General features: G+C 44.4%; 1 protein-coding gene across 1 annotated transcript in view; it reads right to left on the bottom strand.

The window, feature by feature from the left end:
- Window positions 1–787: 787 nt before the first annotated feature.
- UBASH3B (ubiquitin associated and SH3 domain containing B) overlaps window positions 788–22,183 on the bottom strand; it is a 148,967-nt gene continuing 127,571 nt past the window's right edge. Inside the window, exons 7-14 of the mRNA XM_068988968.1 lie at window positions 18,457–18,589; window positions 15,591–15,711; window positions 14,655–14,777; window positions 13,267–13,359; window positions 11,981–12,125; window positions 3,680–3,786; window positions 2,252–2,361; window positions 788–1,047 (exon numbers count right to left, since the gene is read on the bottom strand). Coding sequence (XP_068845069.1) covers window positions 910–1,047; window positions 2,252–2,361; window positions 3,680–3,786; window positions 11,981–12,125; window positions 13,267–13,359; window positions 14,655–14,777; window positions 15,591–15,711; window positions 18,457–18,589 — 970 coding nt within the window. The 3' untranslated portion in view covers window positions 788–909. The remainder of the gene's footprint in view (window positions 1,048–2,251; window positions 2,362–3,679; window positions 3,787–11,980; window positions 12,126–13,266; window positions 13,360–14,654; window positions 14,778–15,590; window positions 15,712–18,456; window positions 18,590–22,183) is intronic.

Below are 22,183 nucleotides of genomic sequence, written 5' to 3'. Positions count from 1 at the left end.
TGAGCTTCTTGCTGACTCAAAGGATGTATCTGACATACATCTTTTGAAAATGTCAACATGCTTAACTGGTTAACATGGTCTAGACTCTTGGGGCAAAGGCGAGCAAATCGCAAATGATTCAGAAGTGCTGTGGCTTGTTAGGCTACAACGCGAGTCACTCCAAGTCACTTGATGTTTTACAAGTTTGTTGCGCCTACAATTGAATTGAATGCTTCACACGTGCATCTTATCTTCCTCCTGAGTATCCAAAAGTGCTTTGGAGAGCAAAAATGCTTGCTCTCTCCATTTCACAGACAGAAGCAAGAGGGTAGGACTGTAGCAAGAAGCTGCAGTCAGCTGTAGAGAAAATGTGATGGTTGGTACCAGCGTAAAGGTTAGGGTCCCCGAGCAGGTGTCTTGAGTCAGCAGCACTAGTGTGTGGGTCGCACTGAGCATTGGAATTGATGGGAAGCCACATGTTTTCTAGTAATCTTGAAGGAATCCTGCAGCTTGGCTTTCACTGGAGCACGGAGTCTAGAAGAAAATCCCATCCCCAGCCTGGCAGCTTAGAGTCCCTCCAGCTGGACCTTCCCGCATCCTTCCTGAGGGTGGGCTGGCGGCTCCCTCTGGGAAGACCCAGGCTCCTCAGCTAGCATATATGGAAGCAAGAAAACACCCTCCGCGGTAGCAGGTGCCCTGATGTAGGAAGACAATTCTCCAAAGGGTCCAGAGAGAATGAATTTTATCCCTGAATCAAGTCTTTCTCTTCTTGACACGGTCTCATCCTAAGAACTTTAAAGCCTGAAAGATGCTAAATTATTCTTTGTCCACTTAGGATGTGGTGCAGACTTCCCCACTGGTACTAAACACACATACAGACCCTTCTCCCCACGCCTTCCTCAAGCTTTCTCTTCTCGCTTGCTTGCCCGGTTACTCTTGTAGCAGGGTCTCTCTCCAGTTGAAGCCGCCAGTTGGTCCATGGGTCAGAGGGAGGATTGGTGGGTCTGTCAGCTGCCAGATTCCAGTTTCTCCTAATTCTTCACAGGAACAAAATCCCAAGTAGGGGATCTGAAGGAAGACAGAAAAGAAAGGGAAAATAGAAAATAGAGATTGAGTGCTTTACTTTTTACCTGGAAGAAGGAAAATTCAAAGGAATGAATAGCGGCTTTGCAGGCAAGTATCCCCTCCAAAATATCACTAAAGAAAATGGATACAACTGATCAGTTAGAAGGAAGACATATTTACAATGCAAGAGGAGTCTTTGGAAGGGATTCGTTAAACGGTGGGCTCTCCTAGTATAGATAAGTAACTGTTTATAGATGCTTTCTTAATAGCGTGGGAGACAAAAGCAATCACGCATAAAGCTAAGGTGCTAAGAGTTCATTCTCGATTGCAAGCCAGGCAGAAAATGCAGCTCAAAAGTTTCTGAAATTATACTTGGACAATGGGAAAGATTATTTGAGTTTTAAAAATGTTTCATCCTGCTTTATGTCTTATTATCATTTTTTTTTGGCATGTGTATCTAATGTTCAAAACTGAAGCTCTGTCCTTCCTACTTTCAGTAGGCATGGCATTTCAAAACTTATTTGTGTCTGTCTGTCTGTCCAGAGTTGCATTTATGAATAAGACAAAAGTCTCTGCCCTCAAGCAGCTTACAGACTAACAGGTAGGAATGACACATGAACAAGCTTTTTAAAAATGAGAAAAGAATTTCAATCAAGTTTGAACCGGTTTCTCTGGGGACAGATACAGGAAGCATGTAACTCAGGCTGGAGGGAAGCATGTGTGGGAGGATGGCTGATGGAAAACCTTCCACAGACAGGAGGAGGAGGAATCCAGATGTGCTAGTCAGCCTGGTGGATTTTCTGTCTTGCTGCCTTATTCCCAGGTTTGCCTTTCAGCCTCCTCATTTTGACTCACTGCTTCCTTTGGCCTACCCGCCAGGACCTCCCTTCCCGCTGAGCTGTCTGATTTGGCCCACAAACCTCTTCTTTGTCCAATCCACTGTCCCACAGGGAAATCCAGACAATTTGCTTATAATTCTTAGCTCCTTACTAAATTTTAGCTCTTAGAAGCTAGATCTAGCTCAAACACATCTTTTTCTCTTACCCAAGGCCTGATAAAGTGCCTTAAAGAGTCCCACTCAATACATCTCGGTTGAGTGAACCAATGTATCACCTTCCCAGCTCCAGAGAACTTTGCTATCAGTCAGCACTGCACCATTCTGAAACTGTAAGGCACCATAGGCCCCTGAAATGCAAGTGGGGATTACCTTTCGGACCATCTGTACAAAGTCCTTGGAGTTCTGAGGTGATAGGCCTTGTAGTTGGCAGGTACATGCTTCCAGGGAAGATGCGTGAGCCACAATCAGGATGTTATTTCCTGGGGGCAAAAAAAAAACAAGGACTGGAAAATCTGTTTCTATAAAGACGCGTGTAAACCTTGTAAGTACTAAAGTCAAGTTTTCCAGGGAGGGGCAAACATTCTCAAGAAATAAGACAATCTGGCCAAGCAATATTTTGATGCTTTGTATTGTTAAGGCAGGCTGATGTCATTAAAAAAACAAACACTTTTAATCTTAAAGTAATTTGATGCACAGGTTACAAATATATATTTTACATATTATATATGTGCATGTATATTTTATATACACTGTGTATACATATTATGCAATATGTACGTATGTACACGCCAGGGAAGTCCCAAGTATTCTTCACCCCACTTCTTCCCATAGCAACATCTTGCCTAACTAGAGTATACTATCCCAACTAGGAAATGAACACTGGAACAGTCCACATAGCTTTATTCAGATTTTACCAGGTTCCCAAGTCGATCAAATGTGCAGCATTTTGTAACCACCACCTCAACCAAGACACAGTACCATTCTAAGTCTGCAGGGCTCTCTGCTATCACCTCTAATGCAGTTTTCAATGCTGCCACTCATAGAACGGTGAGCACATGAGGCTTTCTGGTTGATAGAATATGCTGGGTTTCTTTACAGGGGGAATGGGTGGTCCTACAGGGGTGGTAATGGAGTGAGTGGCTTATAAGTGGTAACTGAAATGTGGGGACCATCCACAATACTGTTAACCAGGGCTCCCCACCGTTAATGTTCTGGTATATGTAAATCCAGCCTTTGCTCTACGAAGATGAATATTTTTAACTTTTTTTTTTTGGTGGGGGGGCTGGAAATGGGCAGACTTTTGTAACCTGCCCTCTTTACTAAAAATACTGTAATCTTACATATCATTAAATACTGAGTTCAAGGACTGTAAAATTCAGTGGCAGACTTGAGTTGTATAGAACACTGCTCTTGGTGGCAGCAATGATGGTAGGCGTGTTTGTGTAGGTGTGTTCATGCTCCTGGGTCAAATTACAGGCAAAACTGTGTTATGCTAAAGAATTTATGGAAATTATAATAGGGAACCTCCTTCTGAGAGTGCAAGATATATAGCTGAGATACAAAATTCTGTTATTTCAAATAGCAACTAAGTCTGATGTATTTCCATGGAATATCCAGCATTTGAAGTACTTAGAATATGACAAATTTTACATGAAAGTATCTACTAGAGGGTCTAGACTTATTTTTCTTTCCTATTAAATGAGTTTGAGAAAGCATGCTGAGCCATCCTGAATAGCGGACTAACCGTGATGGAGAAATGATCACAGATTTAAGCATGGAGTCCAAGGTAACACCTACCTTTACTTTTACATTCACTTATGATTTCCTTTGTTACTTGGAAACTTCTACTGATATAGGTGTCATAGGATTCTGAAACCACTAATTTGCTGACTGGAATGTGAGGTCTGCAATAGAAAAATGAACCAAGGCATTGAAAACATTTTGATCTCAAGACAAAGCAACTCACATTACTCTCAGCTTTATTTCAAGACCTTTCGAAAGTTCCCATGTTTCTGTTTACCCATTTCCCTAGAAAGGATGGAGGCATAGGAAAGAGTATTTCTACTCTGCAGAAGTGGGGTTCAAATGTGCAGGATGTACAGAAATGAATGCCATGTGTGCATGGCGTCAAAGTGACCAGCTAAAAAATGAGCCATTCGGTGCAGCTTTCCCTTGCAGGACGGCCCAAAGCAGCTGAACTGCCTTTACTGGCAATCTGTCCCAGGTCACCCATGTAAGAGGAAGCAAAGCAGAGGTTAGATCTGTTTATCTATTTAAGTAATCAGAGATTTCCCAAGCCTCTATAGGCTTACACAGGATATATAAGCAGTAACGTGGTCTAAGTTTAAGGTGTACAATGTACTGATTTGATACAAATATACATTCAAAACAAAGAGGCACAAACCTAAGTTATAAGATGAATACATTCTGGGGATCTCATGTCTGAGCTGACATCTCCATCATGTCACATAATTGCCATTTTCTTTTTTATGGTGAGAACATTTACTCTCCTAGCAACTTTCAAGTATATAATACAGTGCTGCTAACTCTGGCCACAGTGCTGCACACCAGATCCCCAGATTCTTCATCTGGCAACTCTAAGTCTGCGCCCCTTTGAGCAACCTCTCCCTGCAGTCAGGTGGGATGTCTGTGGGGGTCCCTGCTACTCTGTCTGTCTGAGTCTGGCCCTTTTGGGTTTCGCACACGTGATATGTCGAACTCTTTCTGGGAGATCTTGTTTTCAGTTCCTTTGGATATAACCCAGAAGTGAGATTGCTGGGTCATATGGTAGTTCTATTTTTCACTTTCTGTGGGCCCTCCATAGTGTTTTCCATAGTGGCTGTCCTAGCTGACGCTGCCACCAACAGTGCGCAAGGCTCCCTTTTCCCCATCTCCTCACCACCGCTTACCATCTTTTTTTTTTTTTTTGACGATAGCTGTTCTAACAGGTGTGAGATCTCTCTGTGATTTTGATTTGCATTTTTCCTGATGATTAATGATGATGAATGTCTTTTCATGTACTTCTTGGTCATTTGTATGTCTTCTCTGGGAAAAAATATCTATTCAGTTCCTCTGCCCGCTTTTTAATCAGATTGTGTTTTAGCTATTGAGTTGCATCAATTGTCCACATATTTTGGATGTTAAGTATGTGACAATATCAGGTATATGATCTCTAAGTATCTTATCCTATTCTGTATCTTATCAGGTACATATTTTACAGATATCGTCTATCCTGTAGGTTGCCTTTTCATATTGTTGTTTCTTCTGCTTTATAGAAGGTTTTTAGTCTGATGTAGTCTTCCTTATTTTGTTTTTCATTTCTTACACTTTTGGTATCATATCTAAAAAAATCACTGTCAAAAAGCTTTTCCCATGTTTTATTCAGGTGTTTTATGGATCAGTTCAGTTCAGTCGCTCAGTCATGTCCTACTCTTTGCGACCCCATGAATCGCAGCATGCCAGGCCTCCCTGTCCATCACCAACTCCCAGAGTTCACCCAGACTCATGTCCATCGAGTCATTGATGCCATCCAGCCATCTCATCCTCTGTCGTCCCCTTCTCCTCCTGCCCCCAATCCCTCCCAGCATCAGAGTCTTTTCCAATGAGTCGGTTCTTTGCATCAGGTGCCCAAAGTATTGGAGTTTCAGCTTCAGCATCAGTCCTTCCAATGAATATTCAGGACTGATTTCCTTTAGGATGGACTGGTTGGATCTCCTTGCAGTCCAAGGGACTCTCAAGAGTCTTCTCCAACACCACACTTCAAAAGCATCAATTCTTGGGCACTCAGCCTTCTTCACAGTCCAACTCTCACATCCATACATGACCATTGGAAAAACCGTAGCCTTGACTAGATGGACCTTAGTCGGTAAAGTAATGTCTCTGCTTTTGAATATGCTACCTAGGTTGGTCATAACTTTTCTTCCAAGGAGTAAGCGTCTTTTAATTTCATGGCTGCAGTCACCATCTGCAGTGATTTTGGAGCCCCAAGAAATAAAGTCTGACACTGTTTCCACTGTTTCCCCATCTATTTGCCATGAAGTGATGGGACCGGATGCCATGATCTTCGTTTTCTGAATGTTGAGCTTTAAGCCAACTTTTTTGCTCTCCTCTTTCACTTTCATCAAGAGGCTTTTTAGTTCCTCTTCACTTTCTGCCATAATTTAATCCATTTTGAGTTAATTTTTGAGAGTGGTGTAAGATAGGGGTCCAATTTCATTCTTCTGTATGTGGTTATCCAGTTTTCCCAACGTCACCTTTAAAAAAGGTTGGCTGCACTGGACCTTGGTTGCTGTGTGCAGGCTCTTCCCTAGTTGCGGTGCGTGGGCTTCCCATTGCTGTGGCTTCTTGTTTCAGAGCACAGGCTCTGGGTGCACGGACTTCAGCAGCTGTGACCCCTGGGCCCAGTAGTGGCACACAGGCTTAGTTGCTCCACGGCATGTGGGATGCTCCGGAGCAGGGATCAAAACCAACCTTCCCTGTGCTGGTGAATCTTTAACCACTGGGCCACCAGGGAAACCCTCAGCATCATTTATTGAAGTCCACCCTCTCTCCATCGAGTATTCTTGGCTCCCTTGTCAAATATTTGAGGGTTATTTCTGGGCTCTCAATTCTGTTCCATTGGTCAGTGTGTCTATTTTTATGCCAGTTACGATAGCTTTGTAGTATAACTTGAAATCTTGAAGTGCGATGTCAGGTTTATTTTGGCTATTAACATCTATTGTGGTTCCATACAAATTTTAGGATTGTTTCTATTTCTGTGAAAAATACCATTAGAATTTTGATAGGAATTATGTTTGATCTATAGATGGCTTTGGGGAATATGGACATTTTAACAATATTATTTTTTCTGATCAAAGAGTATAGGACACACCTTTGTATCTTCTTCAATTTTTACCTAAGTTTATTAGTTTTGAGAGTACAGATCTTTCCACCTCCTTGGTTAAATTTATTCCTAAGTATTTTACTGTTTTTGGTGCTATTGTGAATGGGTTTGTTTTATTTCTATTTCATATGATCAAGGTTACTGTATAAAAATACAGCTGACTTTTTGTTGTTGTTGAAATTGTTAGTTGACTTTTAAAAATGTATTGTTTTAAAATTTTTATTGGCATATAGTTGATTTACAGTGTTAGTTGAAGGTGTATAGTGATTTAGGTATACATATATTCATTCCTTTTCAGATTCTTTCTTACATACTATTACAGAATATTGAGTTCCCTGTGCTATACAGTAGGTCCTTGCTGGTTATCTATTTTATATATAGTAGTGTATATATTTTAATCCCAAGCTCCTAATTTATCCCTCCCTGCCCTCCTCCCCGTACACCCTGTTTCTCCTTTGGTAACCATAAGTCTCTATTTCTATTTTATAAATAAGTTCATTTATACCATTAAAAAAATCAGATTCCACATATGAATGATATCATATGATATCTTTCTTTGACTGACTTTGGGGGCTTCTATGGTGGCTCAGATGGTCAAGAATCCGCCTGCAATGCAGGAGCACAGGTTTGATCCCTGGGTTGGGAGGATCCCCTGGAGAAGGGCATGGCAACCCATTCCAGTATTCTTGCCTGGAGAATCCCACGGACAGAGGAGCTTCACTTAGTGTGATAATAATCTCTAGGTCCATCCATGTTGCTGCAACTGGCATTATTTTGTTCTTTTTATGGCCGAGTAATATTCCATTGTATATATGCATCACATCTTTATTCTGTTTTTATTTTCATTATTCCAGGAGGTGGATTAAAAAAGATATTGCTGAGATTTGTGTCAAAGAATGTTCTGCCTATGTTTTCCTCTAAGAGTGTTAAAATGTCTGGCTTTACATTTAGGTCTTTGATACATTCTGAATTTCCTTTTGTTCATCACTGACTTTCGTATGTTGATTTTGTATCCTGCAACTTCACTGAAATTTGTTGATTAGTTCTGACAGTTCTAGGATTTTGTATACATAACATCACATCATCTGCAAACAGAGTTTTATTTCTTCCTAACTTGCATGCCTTTTATCTTGCCTAACTGCTCTGGCTAGAACTTCTAGAACTATGTTGAACAGCAGTGGTGAGAGTGGCCATCCTTGTCCTGTTCCTGATCTTAAAGGAAAGCTTTCAATCTTTCACTGTTGAGTATGTTAGCTGTGGGCTTGCCATATATGGCTTTCATTATGTTTACGTATGTTCCTTCTGTACCCAATCCTTTGAACATTTTTATCATGAAAAGATGGTATATTTTGTCAAATGCTTTTTCTCTATTGAGATGATCATATAATTTTTATTCTACTCAATGTGGTGTATCATATTTATTGATTTTTACATATTGAACCATCCTTGCACCCCAGGGATAAACCCCAGCTGATCATGGTGTATGATCCTTCTGATGTGCTGTTGAATTTGGTTTGCTACTGTTTTGTTGTTGAGTATTGACCTGCAGTTCTTTTTTCTTGCAGTATTCTTATCTGGTATCAGGGTAATGCTGCTGCTGCTAAGTCGCATCAGTTATGTCCGACTCTGTGCGACCCCATAGATGGAAGCCCACCAGGATCCTCCAGGCAAGAACACTGCAGTGGGTTGCCATTTCCTTCTCCAGTGCACGAAAGTGAAAAGTGAAGTCGCTCAGTCATGTCCGACTCTTAGCGACCCCATGGACTGGAGCCTCAAGTTGTTAAGGATAGGTTTTAAAAACAGATGTTAGGTCCACTGGGTTTGTGAGGTAATAACCTTTCACCAATCTTTCTTAGTTTTAACAGAGACCATATACACCTGGCCCAAGGAGAACCCGGTTTCGGTGTTTGGGGTGAGTAGGCTATTGACATAAATGATAGTTATGACACAATGTACACGGCATATAAAAGGATGTTCAAAGTAGGGCCCTCCGATCCTGGTGACCCTGAATGTCTTCAATCCCAGTCACTTCTGTCTGCTTCCACCTTCCTTTACTATTTAGTTTTCTGGGCTATGAGATGTTTATCTTGTTTTTTAAAAGTACAACTATATGATATTTTCTGCTTCCTTGTCTTTTGTTGTTGGTATTTAGTGCATGGAGGAGCTAGTGTGTTCTTGAAGTGAATTCTCGTGACATCTTCATCAGCAGGCATTGCTGCTAAGATTTACTGAGAGGTTCCCATGTGTCAGCCTCGGGGCAAAGCACCTCTGTTCTTTGAACATATCCCATCTAGCAACACTTTTGCAAATTCTGAGTTTATGGATGACAAAAAGAAGGTCTGGAAAGGCTACAGATGACCTGTTTACATCATTAGAACTCTTAAGAGCAGGGACTTGAACCTGAGGCTGAACTTGATGCCTGTAAAGTTATCCTCCATCCTGGATGGCTTCTGACAATGTCCTCCTCAAAACTGCCCTTCTGTGAACTTGGGTTTACTGTCTGGAGAGGAAGGATGCTATTCCAATTAAAGGAAACCCGCTCTCAGTTAAATAACATTCTCATAGCAAGCATCTCTCTCCTAGGAAACAACCTTCTGAATCTCATAACAGCCTGGGGAACAGGGAGGAACACGATGCTCGCTGAAGATGTGCCTTGCTGTTCAGAAGCAAAGTCTTTCTGCTCCTCTTTCCTTGTCGTCCAGTTCCAATACCGTTCATAGCACCTGGTCTCCCAGGAATGCCCCCAGCACTCTTGACAAAAGGCCTCTTTGTATGGCCCAGGAGTCACTGCAGGGGAAACCACACGGTAACGTATACGGTTTGTATAAATGAAGAGTTGGGAGATGCTGGGATCCAGTTCCTTTTGATCAGTTCTTGCCTTGAAGCTGAACCTGTGAATGGCTTCCACGTTTGAATGGGTCCTGATGAGGATGGGACCGTCACAGCTTTCTCACTCCCATCAGCAGCACGCTTCCAGCCACACCTGCAGGACCCATGTGCTGTTCTCAGAGTCAGGCAGGTCTCCAACCACCAACTAGACTGGAGCCCACATCTCTGGGTACTCAGGTAGTATCCCTGGAACAGTATTCTTCCCGGTACACTCGCTACTCCCCAGCGTACTCTGGTCCAGGCTAGAAGAGTAGGCTTCTGCCCTGAGTCCCACACCAAAGTATGACTTGTTGTTCCTCTAATACTCCAGATCCAAAGCGCCACACCCCCTTTCGGCTACCTCCCCCAGTCATCAGGGTCCTGTTCTAATGCCCCAGCCAACTGGTGTGTATTTCATTTTTTGTCTTGGTGCTTCCCACCCAGCTCCACTGGGGCAGCTTTCTACACTTAGGCGGGTCTTATTAGCCATGGATGAGGCTTGTATATTAGTTACCAGCCTGAATCCACCTTTTAGCATCTCCTCCCTCCTGTTCAAGGTGATATGGGTCTAGCAGCTGTGCCTGCTTGACTTACAATACTCTGGCTCTTGGCCCTTGTCTCTCTGCCCATCACCATGTTTCTTCAATCATTTGGGTAACACTACTTGCTTTAAAAGAACTGCTCACTTGATATAATTACTTTCAGAGGAAAATTGACTCTAGGGACTATGCCTCTCACATGCTTGATGGGTGAATTTCGCAACCAATTTATAGAATTAGATGCTTAACCCCACTCCCCTCCCTCAAACACAAAATGGTTACCTTTTGATTTTCTGTAGAGGAAAAGAAACTCTGGAATGTGAACCATGTCCTGACCCCAAGGGTGGCATTCATCCTTCCGTTCATACTACTGATGGGGCACGTGTGAATAAGCTTGGGAAGAATTGTAGGATGCACTTAAGGGGGGATGGACTGAAGACACGGCCTGGGAGGGGCTGGGTGGTATGTGAGGAAAGTCATTTCACCCATGTTGGCAGTAACCTGCTCTCTTTCCAGGGCATAGGGATGACGCCTGCTGGCGTGGGGACAGTAATTTACTGCTGTTTCCCCAAGGAACAGGAAAATAGTGACCATAGTGTGGACAGGACAAAATGTGAATTATTTCAGCAGGGGATCCAATTGATTTAATCTTATTTCTGAGGAATGAGAATTCCTCATATTTATTAATGAAGGGGGTTACCTGAGGTCTTTGCAGAGCCAAAAATGAGGATGGAAGAAAAGATAAGCCTCTTAGACCTTAGCTGGAAACTGGCAATGCTTTGAGGTTTGGGTAAGTATTAGAAGTGAAAGGTCATGGGATGTCACAAGGAAGAAAGCTCTGCTTTCTTAAGACAGAATCTGGAACAATTCTTGACTAAGAACTATGAATTTAATTCCCCATGGTAATGGTGAGTATCTATCCTTCCTCAAAGACATTTTACAAATGCTCGAGTGGATTTCTTTTTTCTTACACTCAACCTGAAACTTTACTTCAAACTGACAAGGTAATAACAACTAACAAAAATATTTAAACCAAGTAAAGGGTGAGGAAAATCTCACTGCTTACTAAAAATAGTTAAAATATGGCTTGTTGTTATTGTTTAGTCACTAAGTCATGTAATAACACCAAAAGCCTTTTCTATCACGTCACTAAGAAGCTCTGAGTGGATTTCTGATGGTTAATGTACTTATGCTACAACCTACAAATATTTATTTTCAATAATAGTCTAATGGAAAAAGCAAAGGACTACTATAAAGCTGATTACACAGTGCTTGACACGAAGAAAATGATCAATAAAGGGAAGTTATTATTATTGTCAGATGTGTCCACTACATGGGTAACTTTCAGAGGTCACTGAGCTCTCTCATGTATGAAAGTGGCTTGCTGCCATCCTGGGGTTACGGTGGTAATGAATAAAGACAATTAAAAGTACTTTGAAAAATCGAAAGTGACAATCCAAGTCAAGGCACTGCAATTTCCCTTATTCCCCAACAAACTTCTGAACTGCTTGATCACTAGCTGGTGTGTGCTTCTGGCATTGCAGGTGGTTTTATTAGCCACTGAAATGGATGCAGTAAAACCAGAAAACCCTAGTGAATGTGTGTCGGAGGGAGACATACTCCATAGTAGTGCCAAATACAAGGGACTGTTGACTTTCTCCCTTTTTTTTTTTTTTTTAAATTGTAGCTTGACTTCCACCAATATGGACAACTGTCTATGGTCTACATCTGGTCCTTCATGTCCTTACCTGGCCTGGTGAAGAGTACTTCCACACTGACCTCAAGGAAACAGAAGTTTCAGAGAGTTACCTGTAGGTTGTATCAACACTTAGGTTGGCTGCGGCTAGCTCTGATGGAGGTATCCACGCAGGTAAGGTGTTCCCAGCAACCCATTTTGTCCATTCAAATAAGCCAGGCTCCACTCGGATCTTCAAGTGATTTTCCTGTTGTAAACCTTAGCGATGAAGATGAACAAGGTATAAAAATTTGATAAATCTTCTCTTTCCTATATATAGCTTAAAGATGGTAGAAGCATGCAGGTTCAGACAAGTGTTTTTCATTCCTGTATATCATAAACATGTGAGTATATTCTGGCGACACCACCAGGATGGATGCACACTCTGAATGGTTTCTGATTTTTAAAAAAATCATTATTTGTATAGTTTGTACAGCTCTGTGATTATTATAATTCTTCTTTCTGAAGTTTCTTGATAAGAACATCTTGCAACTGACTTTAGAAATTCTTAGCATTCATTATAATGGCTTATATTATATTTGCGTATCATATATTCATTTTCTCTGCTAGAAAATCGAGTGTTGAATATTTGCCAGTGCACAACTCCTGTGTTTTATGATAGTGTGATTGTTCTTGGAGTAGGAACTGTTTAACCCTTTGTATTGCATTTAGCCCAGTTTTTCTATGCAAATGGAATAGATAATGCATTTGAATACATAGATGGATTCTGGCTTACTTAAAGTAAACGAACAGACATCTCAGATATAGTGTAATTTCCTTGTTGGCTCAGCTACTTGTGGCTTATTTGTTGTTTGGTACAAGTAAACAATCAAGGCTGTTTCTTCTAGTTTTTCTTTCAGTGAAATGAGAATGGAGATTCCTGTAACACAGGCTTCTGTGAATTTTAGGGCAAAAGCTGAATATTTCCAATCAACTAAAACAAGGACGATTCATATTTCCAGACACCTAGGAGAACTACTGCTGCTGAAAAGGAGAAGCAGACAGAGCAGAGTGAGAGGAGACAATTTGTTTTAATGCCAAAAAAAAAAAAAAAAGGTGCTCTGTAGGCTCTAAATCATTGCCAGACAACAACATTTTACAAGCCTGCAATTCACTGAAGAGAGCTTTAGATTTTCAAGAAAACATTATCTGTATATTCTCTTCATCTTGCTTCTGCTGTCAGAGTATGATTTTGGGACTTTTGCAAAGTCATCTTCTGAAAGTATGTATCATTGTTAAACATCTCAAATTCAAAACTTCCAATTGGCTGATGTTCGCCTGAATCTAGGGTAATCTATTAGTAAGTGTCCGATTGTGTAGTGATGGAGGGATGGACTAGCTGACCTTCATCAAATCTCACCTTTCAAGATGTTGTATGCAGTCTGGACGCAGCGCAGGGATGGGGAGCAATAGACGTGGTCGATGATGGTATTACTCTCCAGTAAGGCTTCCCCTGCAAAGGAAACCAGAGAAGAATCAATCTGATAATTTATACAGCCTCAGGATGACTCTCAGTGTGGAAGAGAGGAGGCCCGGCAGACCCTGCAAACCTCTCTTCTCAGGTGGGGGCTCTCGTGGGGCCAGCGGTTTCAATCTCATTCTCTTTTAATTGACTGATTTTGGGCTGTGCTGGGTCTTCGTTGCTGCTCAGGCTTTCTCTAGTTGCACTGGTCAGGCATCTAACTGCAGTGGCTTCTCTTGTAGAGCATGGGCTCTAGGTGGCTTGGGCTTCAGCAGTTGCAGCATGTGGGCTTAGCTGCTCCACAGCCTGTGGGATCTTTCTGGATTAGGGTTGAACCTGTGTCTCCTGCGTTGGCAGGTGGAATCTTAACCACTGAACCATCAGGGAAGTCCCAGTCTCATTTTCAACAACTCTCCTGCCCAGTATTTCTATGGAAGACCAAGGGACACACCCCTTCTTGTCTTTCGTTGTCTTTACAAGCAGTAAAATGCCCATCTTTCTCTCCTGGATGAAGTGCAAACACCTTACCGTGGTGGTCAAAGTCATCCACAAACTTTTCTGTCTCTAGCCCGCCAGTCTCTGCTCACAATCGATGGTCTAGAAACAAGATGGCTTATTTCCTCTGTGCTCTAGATGCTGCTTCTCACGTCTAAGACTTGATATTGATCCTTCCACTGAGATGCCTTCCCGCCCTCCTGCTAACTTCTACTCTCTTCTGGGCTTATGTCTTCTTCTGTGCTCGCATAACATTTTGTACATAGTTGCATTCTTGAGTAAAGCATACTCTATGATATTCATCCACTTACAAGGTTTCCCGAGGGTGGGGACTCATGCTTAGATCCCTATTACCTGGCGTAGTACCTTGCACAAGGTAAGTGATCAATCCATGTGTGTTAAATGACTGAATGGGACGAGGCTGCTGGCTCTGCGTGGCGGGTAAAGACCAGACCTGCAAAGAGCTGAGCATCCTGGAGACCGATTGGCCTCTATACTCTCAGCCACCCCTGGGTGCCTCCTCCTCACCCTCCTGCAAGAAGCTGACTTACCTGCCATGCTGAGTCTGACCTTGCCCCATCACTATGCCACACATCCCTCCATAGGGATCCTACTTTGTTCACTTTGGTAAACCAACCCAGTGCCCTGAACCTAATGGTTACTTAATAAATCTCTTTTGAATTGAGGAAATGCAGTGTAGGAAAGCCATCAGCAGTGTCCTTGGCATATCTGCGCAGCCAGACTTTGGAAGAAGTCCAGGAAAGGCTATGTGGTCACTGTGGGACACTTACCCACGAGTCTGGCTTGCATACATCCAAACACCGTGATTGGAGCATCTTTTTCGTAATCCCGGAATCCGCCGCTCCGCTGAGGTAAGCTGTGAGGCATGTTTAGGTTGGTGCGTATGTAGCGGCCTGGAAAGAAATGTCAGACCAAGGCGACATGAGTTTCTTGTTTCCTTAGGACTTCTAGTGCTGATTCTGCTGGCCCCTCCACTTCCATTCCCTTTCGGCCAAAGAGACTGAACTGAGCTCTCTAGAAAAATACTGACACTCTTCCTTTGACAGAGTGTCTTCGAATCCATGCTTCCATTCTGACAAAAGTAACAAGAGCTAAGTCTTTTTCTCTTAATCACTAGTATTCTTTTTTCTTTTTAAAGTCTTTATTGAATTTGTTACAGTATTGCTTCTGTTTAATGTTTGCTTTTTTTTTTTTTTGCCACAAGGCATCTGGGATCTCAGTTCCTGGACCAGGGACCCAACTTGCAGCTCCTGCATTTGACAGGCGCAGTTTTCACCACTGGACCAGCAGGGAAGGTCCCAAGAGATGGTTTTTAAGTGAAAGTAACAACGAGACACTCCAAAGCAGGTCGGATTCTCTGAGATGCAAGCCCATCTTAGACAAATGAAAATGGAACTAAATAAGCCAGGGTAACTTATTGGAGGGACTTCTGGACATGGAATCAGGACACCTGATTCTGCCTCTGTGCTATGGCTCTGGGCAAGACATCTGCCTATTTTGGTACACGGTGTCCCAGTTGATAGACTGGAGGCGAGGACAATTCTCTCTCCCCTAACACTCCAGACTATCAGGAAGGACTTACAGTGTAACAGGTAAGAGGCATTTTCTACGACACAATGATTCCATCTAAATAAATGTAGCTTGACTTTGCCCCCTAGAGGCTGTGAGAGGTGTCCCAATGCTGAGCAGGCCAACCAACCACTCACCTTTGGCGTCGAAGCACTGGGATAGCCAGTACTTCCCAAACACGACATCCATCCTCTCACCATGCCGACACACAAAGAGGCATCTCTTCTGAGGGCCGGGCTGGCTGCTGATCCTCAGAGGCTGCGGACAAAGAAAGGCTGTAAGTAAGGGTGGGGAACACAAGGAAGTAGACATGTCTTGGGGCTGGGTGCCGGGTGAGCCGGGCTCTGGAATAAATCTCACTAATGTTTAATGTATGGATGTGAGAGCTGGACTGTGAAGAAGGCTGAGCGCCAAAGAATTGATGCTTTTGAACTGAGGTGTTGGAGAAGACTCTTGAGAGTCCCTTGGACTGCAAGGAGATCCAACCAGTCCATTCTGAAGGAGATCAACCCTGGGATTTCTTTGGAAGGAATGATGCTGAAGCTGAAACTCCAGTACTTTGGCCACCTCATGCGAAGAGTTGACTCATTGGAAAAGACTCTGATGCTGGGACGGATTGGGGGCAGGAGGAGAAGGGGATGACCGAGGATGAGATGGCTGGATGGCATCACGGACTCAATGGACGTGAGTCTGCGGGAGATGGTGATGGACAGGGAGGCCTGGCGTGTTGCGATTCATGGGGTCGCAAAGAGTCGGACACGACTGAGCGACTGAACTGAACTGAATGTTTAACTGCAATAAGCCCCTTAAGTACCCTGGATTTAAGCCAGCCTGTCTATAAGATGGGGATAGTAAGCCTCCTTTACTGACCTCGAAAGCTATTCTGAGGCTTAAATGAGATGAATTGCAGGTGCTCTGCAAAATAAGAAGGGTTATGAAAATGGTTGTATCGTTACTGTTGCTGTTCATAGGTGTTAACACCCAGCTACTACTGAACAGGAAGGCAACCTTAGTTACATATAGCTCAGAGGCAAAACTAGCCAGTGTGGAAAGACGCCATCTAGAGGACAGGTTCTTCCCCTAAGGAGATGCTTCATCAGGAGGCGAGAAGTTTCATTACCACAAATTCCCCTGCCTCATCTCCCTCACGTGGTGTTAAGGCCACGTGGTCCATAGTCTCCTCCAGCCAGAAGGTCCTGCTTTGCCAGTTCTAATCACAGGTTAGGCCCTGTTGTCCGGCTGCCTGCATGATGACATTCCTGGAAATGGCTCGGGGAGGACAGCAGCTACCTCTGGGTGATGAAACCGGCAAGTCCAATCAAAGGCTTGTCCGAATGACCCTGGTTTCTATCACTGCTGGGTGGATCCTTGCGGATGTTTCTAGATTTCTTCTTTCTGATGGAGGCAGCTCTCGCCAGCTTCCTCAAGGGCTGCCAACTCCTGTGGGCTTTGGCCAGTACAGCACACACACTTGGCATGTGCTTCCTGCTGCCCTGGCAAGGTTGGTATGTGGGATGGTGGCGTGGTCGTGCCCACTGCCTCTCCTGCTGTTTCCTAGCTCAAGTTCCGGACTCCAGCCAACGCCAGCTAGTCTCTTGTTGCCTAACACACTTGAACTTTCAATTGGCTTTGTGTTAATATATACTGTTCAAAACTGCCCTTCCCCTGGAATGGATGAAGACGTGGTGCACATATACAATAGAATGTTACTCAGCCATTAAAAAGAATGAAATAATGCCATTTGCCACAACATGGGTGGACCCAGAGATTGTCATGCTAAGTGAAGTCAGTCAGACAGAGAAGGAGAAATATGGTATGACATCCCTTATATGTGGAATCTGAAAAGAAATGATAAAAATGAACTTATTTACAAAAGAGAAAACAGACATACAGACTTACGAGAACAAACTTATGGTTGCCAGGAGAAACACTGTGGGGAAGGATAGCTAGGGAGTTTGGGATGGATGTGTGAGCGTGCATCCTAAGTCACTTAAGTCGTGTCCGACTCTGTGTGACCCCATGGACTGAAGCCCACCAGGCTCTGTCCATGGGAGTCTCCAGGCAAGAATACTGGAGTGGGTTGCCATTTCCTCCCCCAGGGATCTTCCCGACCCAGGGATAGAACCCATATCTCTCGTATTTCCTGCATTGGCAGGCAGGTCCTTGACCACCAGCGCCACCTGGGAAGCCCTTGGGATGGACGTGTACACTCTGCTGTATTAGCGCAGGGAACTCTGCTCAATGTCATGTGGCAGCCTGGATGGGAGGAGAATGGATACATGTATGTGTATGGCTGAAACTACCACATTGTTAACCGGCTATACTCCAAAATAAAAAGTTCTTTTAAAACCCCAACCCCCTTCTCCCACTCCCCCATCCTGCAACCTTTCCGGTATATCTCAGACATACACTGTTCATTCACTATGTGCCAGGTACTGTACTAAGAACCATTTTCTTATTTCCTTTAATCTTCACAATGCCGTGAAATAGATACTTCAGGAGACCCTTGAACAACTTGGGTTTGAATTGCCCAACTAATACATGGCTTTTTTTGTTCAAAAGTAAATACTACAGTACTCTACGATCCGCAGAGTGTTGAATCTGAGGTTGCAGAATGGTGGATATGAGGGCACCAAACTGGGTAGATGGAGGGCCAGCTCTAAGTTACAGTTAGATTTTCCAGCCCTTGGAGGTTCGGCAGTCCTAACCCCTGGACTGTTCAAGGGTCCACGGTGTTACTTCTTTATAGATAGCACGTCCCGTGCTCTGTGGAGCAGTCTTCCTTACTAGACCCAGAAGCTGGTAATCATTGTCAGCGCCACGCACCTGACTGTTCTTCTTAAATTTCTGTCTATCTTTTAGGATCGCGTGCCCTGAGAGATCGGTAACCCTTTCAGGACAGAGAAGTCAATGCCTCACCCTTTGTGGGGAAAAAAAAAAAAAAAAAGGTGCTCAGTGACTCCTGAGCAGAGTTGAGGATGTGGCCCTGACAGTCAGCCCTACCTGGGTGGGCTGGCAGATGATGGTGAGGGGCGTCGCGTCCCCCAGGCCCTGGTCCTCATACTGCCGCCTCTCCAGGATGCTGTCCCCAAACGAGAGCGCGTTGGAAGAGGATGTGTTTAAGATGGAGTAAGAGCTGCGGAGGGAGACAAGGAAGATGTTAACTGAGGAGGAACATCTTTTTAAAATGTTTTCATTGAAGTGTAATTGACAATATTCTATGAGCTTCGAGTACACAACACAGTGATTGGATATTTTTATAAGGAACGCCCTGTTTCATACTGAAGTCTTGCAGTTAATAAATTAGGGATGGATGGATTTCCATGCTTGGAACAGATGTGTTCATCCCTCTGGGCAGGGGTGGGGCCTGCGATGCTGTGCTTATTTGGGTGCCATGGGCCTGGCTGGCACCAGAGGCATGCTGCAGAATAACGAGGTATCAATTCTGTACCATTGTTTCCAGCTCTTTTCCTGGCTCCAAAGAAATAAACAATTCCTGCTGCCTTTAATCTTTTCCACAGTGATTTCCATCTGAACTGACAAAGGAGAGGGAAGATTCTGACCCTCCCCACCACTTTGCCTGTGGCTCCGAGTGAAGCCACAGAAGTCCCTGGCCATCACCTGCTACGGCACCTCCTTCCCATCTCCAAACCCTTCTCCATCTCAATCACACCTCCAACAAGAGGACTAAATACAGCATTTTTCCAGAGGACACCATTCTCACCAGCTGTGTGGAGCTATGAGCCAAGAGTTGTTGTTTCTGGATGTAACACTGACTACAGAAGCCCCTCAAAGAGGTCTCGCTGAAAGGCAGGCAGCAGATCATGCCATGTTTAAATTATTCTCATTAGCAAAGCTTCCAAAAAGCTTTATCTAATGAAACACTGCAATTCAAATATGGTTGTTAGGCAAATGCGACGGACAGCTCCTCCTGCATCAATGGGTGGTGTCAAGGGAGAAGATTTTAATTTTAGATTTCTTGCTGCTTTGTAATCAGGGTAAAGTTCCATATGTACAAAACAGCACTCAATCTAACACAGCCATTAGCTTTTTGGTTATTCTTTTTGTTATTTCTAAGGAAATCTTGTGCCACTCACAGTCTCATAGACTGCCTGTTTTCATTTTAAACGGAGACCCTCCTAAACATCACAGAGTTAAAGAAAATTCAGTTTCACTGTCTGATTCATCAAAGCTCCAGGGCCTGAAATGTCTGGATCTATGGAATCGTCCTGACATCATGCTTGTACGTGTTTCCTAATTTCTGCACTGTATTGCAGCTGTGAAGACACTGGCAGGATCCCTTCTCCTTCAGCTCAGCTGGCAAGGAGACTGCTGGCCTCCTCCTCTTCTCAGGCATCACTGGAATCAAAGGCCCCGACTCCCGGAGACAGCGTGAGGCCGACAGTTCCAATCAGACCACAGTCCGATCAGGTGCAGAGTAGAGAGGATGATGTACCTGACACCTGTAATTACCATGGAAACACCTCCCAAGGGCACATCAGACCTGGGGGTCAGCTGAGGAGGACTGCTTAGCCCACTCCAACTCAGAGGCTTCCACCAGCCGACGTGTCTGGAGATCCTCAGAACCAGGCGAGGTGCTCTCACAAAGGTGGTAGGAAAATGTTTCCTTAGGAGGGACTCAGAAAACTTGAGGACAGAGGAAGAAGAGTCGTGAAGGGTCGCTGACCCCCCCAAGTCCTCCCTGATGCTGGAATCCCCTCTGCAACTTCTTAGCAAGTCAACAGGTCCTAGTTGAGGAGCCCTGTGACTCTCCCTTCCCCAGGCTACCTGGGATTAGGAGTGAAACAAGACCATCTGATAGCCTGAGTCATTTCTACTTCTGGGGTAAACAGGAAAGCACCACTCTTCTGCAAGATCACTGCAGTGGAAGGGACCTCTGATTTGGTGAGCATGTAAGAGAGGACTAGGAAAGACAAGTTAGAGAAAAATAACCATAAAGCTAATGGCTGTTTTAGACCCCGTGCTGTTTTATACATGGCACTGATCCCTAAGAAGCAGTGTTCACAGATACCTATGAGGGAAATGCAACTGTTGTCTTCACTTCATAGATTAGCAAACTGAGGCTCAGAGAGGTCATGCAACTTGGCCAAGGTCACACAGCTGGTGCATGGGAGAGTTAGGATTTGAATTCAAGACTACTAGAATAAAAACTCAAATTTGTAATTATGGCACCCTAACACCTAATACATTAGTATTTCCCCATTCTCAGCCAGGTTGGCTGTGAAAGCTGAAATTTCAGACATAGTTCCCAGAATAAAGGGAGGTGACACACTGACCTCCCTGGGGTCTGTGGACTGAGGGCGCTGAGGCTGCCCCTGTTTTGGCAGGAGTGGTCTGGATGCAGAGACCTGCACGGGGCCAGCAGGAATCCCCCTGCATGCCCTCCTTCCACAGCGAGCCCTACTGGTAAGAATGATCTGGGAGCTGGGTATCATCAAATCTTTTGATTATGTTTCTTCACAAATACGGCATTTGTTTTTTTATAGGCATAAAATGGTTACTTTGGGGACTACCCTGGTGGTCCAGGGGTTAAGACTCTGAGCTTCCTAGATTCAGGCAGCGGGGCACACGTTCGATCCTTGGTTGGGAAACTAAGATCCCACATGCTACATGGCATGGCCAAAAAAAAGCCCAACCAACCAAACAAAAAGCAATGGTGACTTTGGAAACCCAACTTAGAAACATTTCTGAAGAAGCAATGGTCTGGGGAACACGAGGCAGCTTTGACCTTCCGTTCTGAGCTACAAAATGCTGGATGTTCATGGGGGTGGGGGTGGGAAGGAAGAGGGAGGCTTGCTGGTGAGGGTTATTAGGGAAGAAGATACTCTTTCTCATCATCGGGTTTGTGGTTTGCCTGCTGCTAATCAGGGGAGGGGACTGTCTTTTCTTTTCTCCCTTTAGGCAAAACACTCAGTGAAATTGCCCGTCTCTGCTTCTCTTTTATGACAGTAATAACAACGTTGCACACCATGCAGCTGGTGTTCAAAGCTTCCGGCTCTCGGCCACGTTGGCACATGGCAAGAACAAAGAGGGAGGGAAACCAGCACGCACGCCCTGGCCAGGCGCCCAAAATGCACCAGGGAAGGGCTGGCTCTGAACTTCCCAGATTAAGAAGCATAAAAGAGGAACAAGAGGCACCCATCAGGACAAAGCTGGTCATACAACACAGGCCACTCTCAACGTGGGAACAGGCTGGTCTGGGGGCACTCTACAGAAGACCTGGGTGGGGAAGGGACCGCCTGCCTCTCTCAGCCTCTGGAGGTTACCCATTTCCATAGAAATGGTCTCTGTCATCTAGGCATTCATGTGCCAGGTCTGAGGACTGGGTCAGGCGGTTAGGTCCCCTGACCTTGGCAAACCTGTTCACTACTGGCTGGCTGGCATAGTGGGAATCTGTCCTGCTTCTCTGGGGAGTCTGTGCAATGAGCCGGGACAAAATGCACAGAAGCCCCAAAGCCATAAAGACTCGGTGGTGGGCTGACCCACACTGAGGCCAGAAGAAATGTCCCCTAAGCAGCCTGTTTGGTCTCTGATGGAGAACTCTGACAGATGTTCCAGCCATGGTGGCAGGTGGGGTAAAGCGGGGCGTCCCGCTCTTCCCATGCCCCAGCTCCGCCCTTCCCTGAACGTCTGGGGCCAAGAGCGCTGGACTCCACGCACTGCTCCTGCCGCCCTGCGTGTCCCGCCACCTCCTCAAGGGCCACAGTGT

Source organism: Capricornis sumatraensis, chromosome 16 (assembly GCF_032405125.1).
Source record: "Capricornis sumatraensis isolate serow.1 chromosome 16, serow.2, whole genome shotgun sequence".
NCBI classification, from domain to species: Eukaryota; Metazoa; Chordata; class Mammalia; order Artiodactyla; family Bovidae; genus Capricornis; species Capricornis sumatraensis.
The sequence above is the reverse complement of the archived record's forward strand: the minus strand, read 5'-3'. Positions and strand labels throughout refer to the sequence as shown.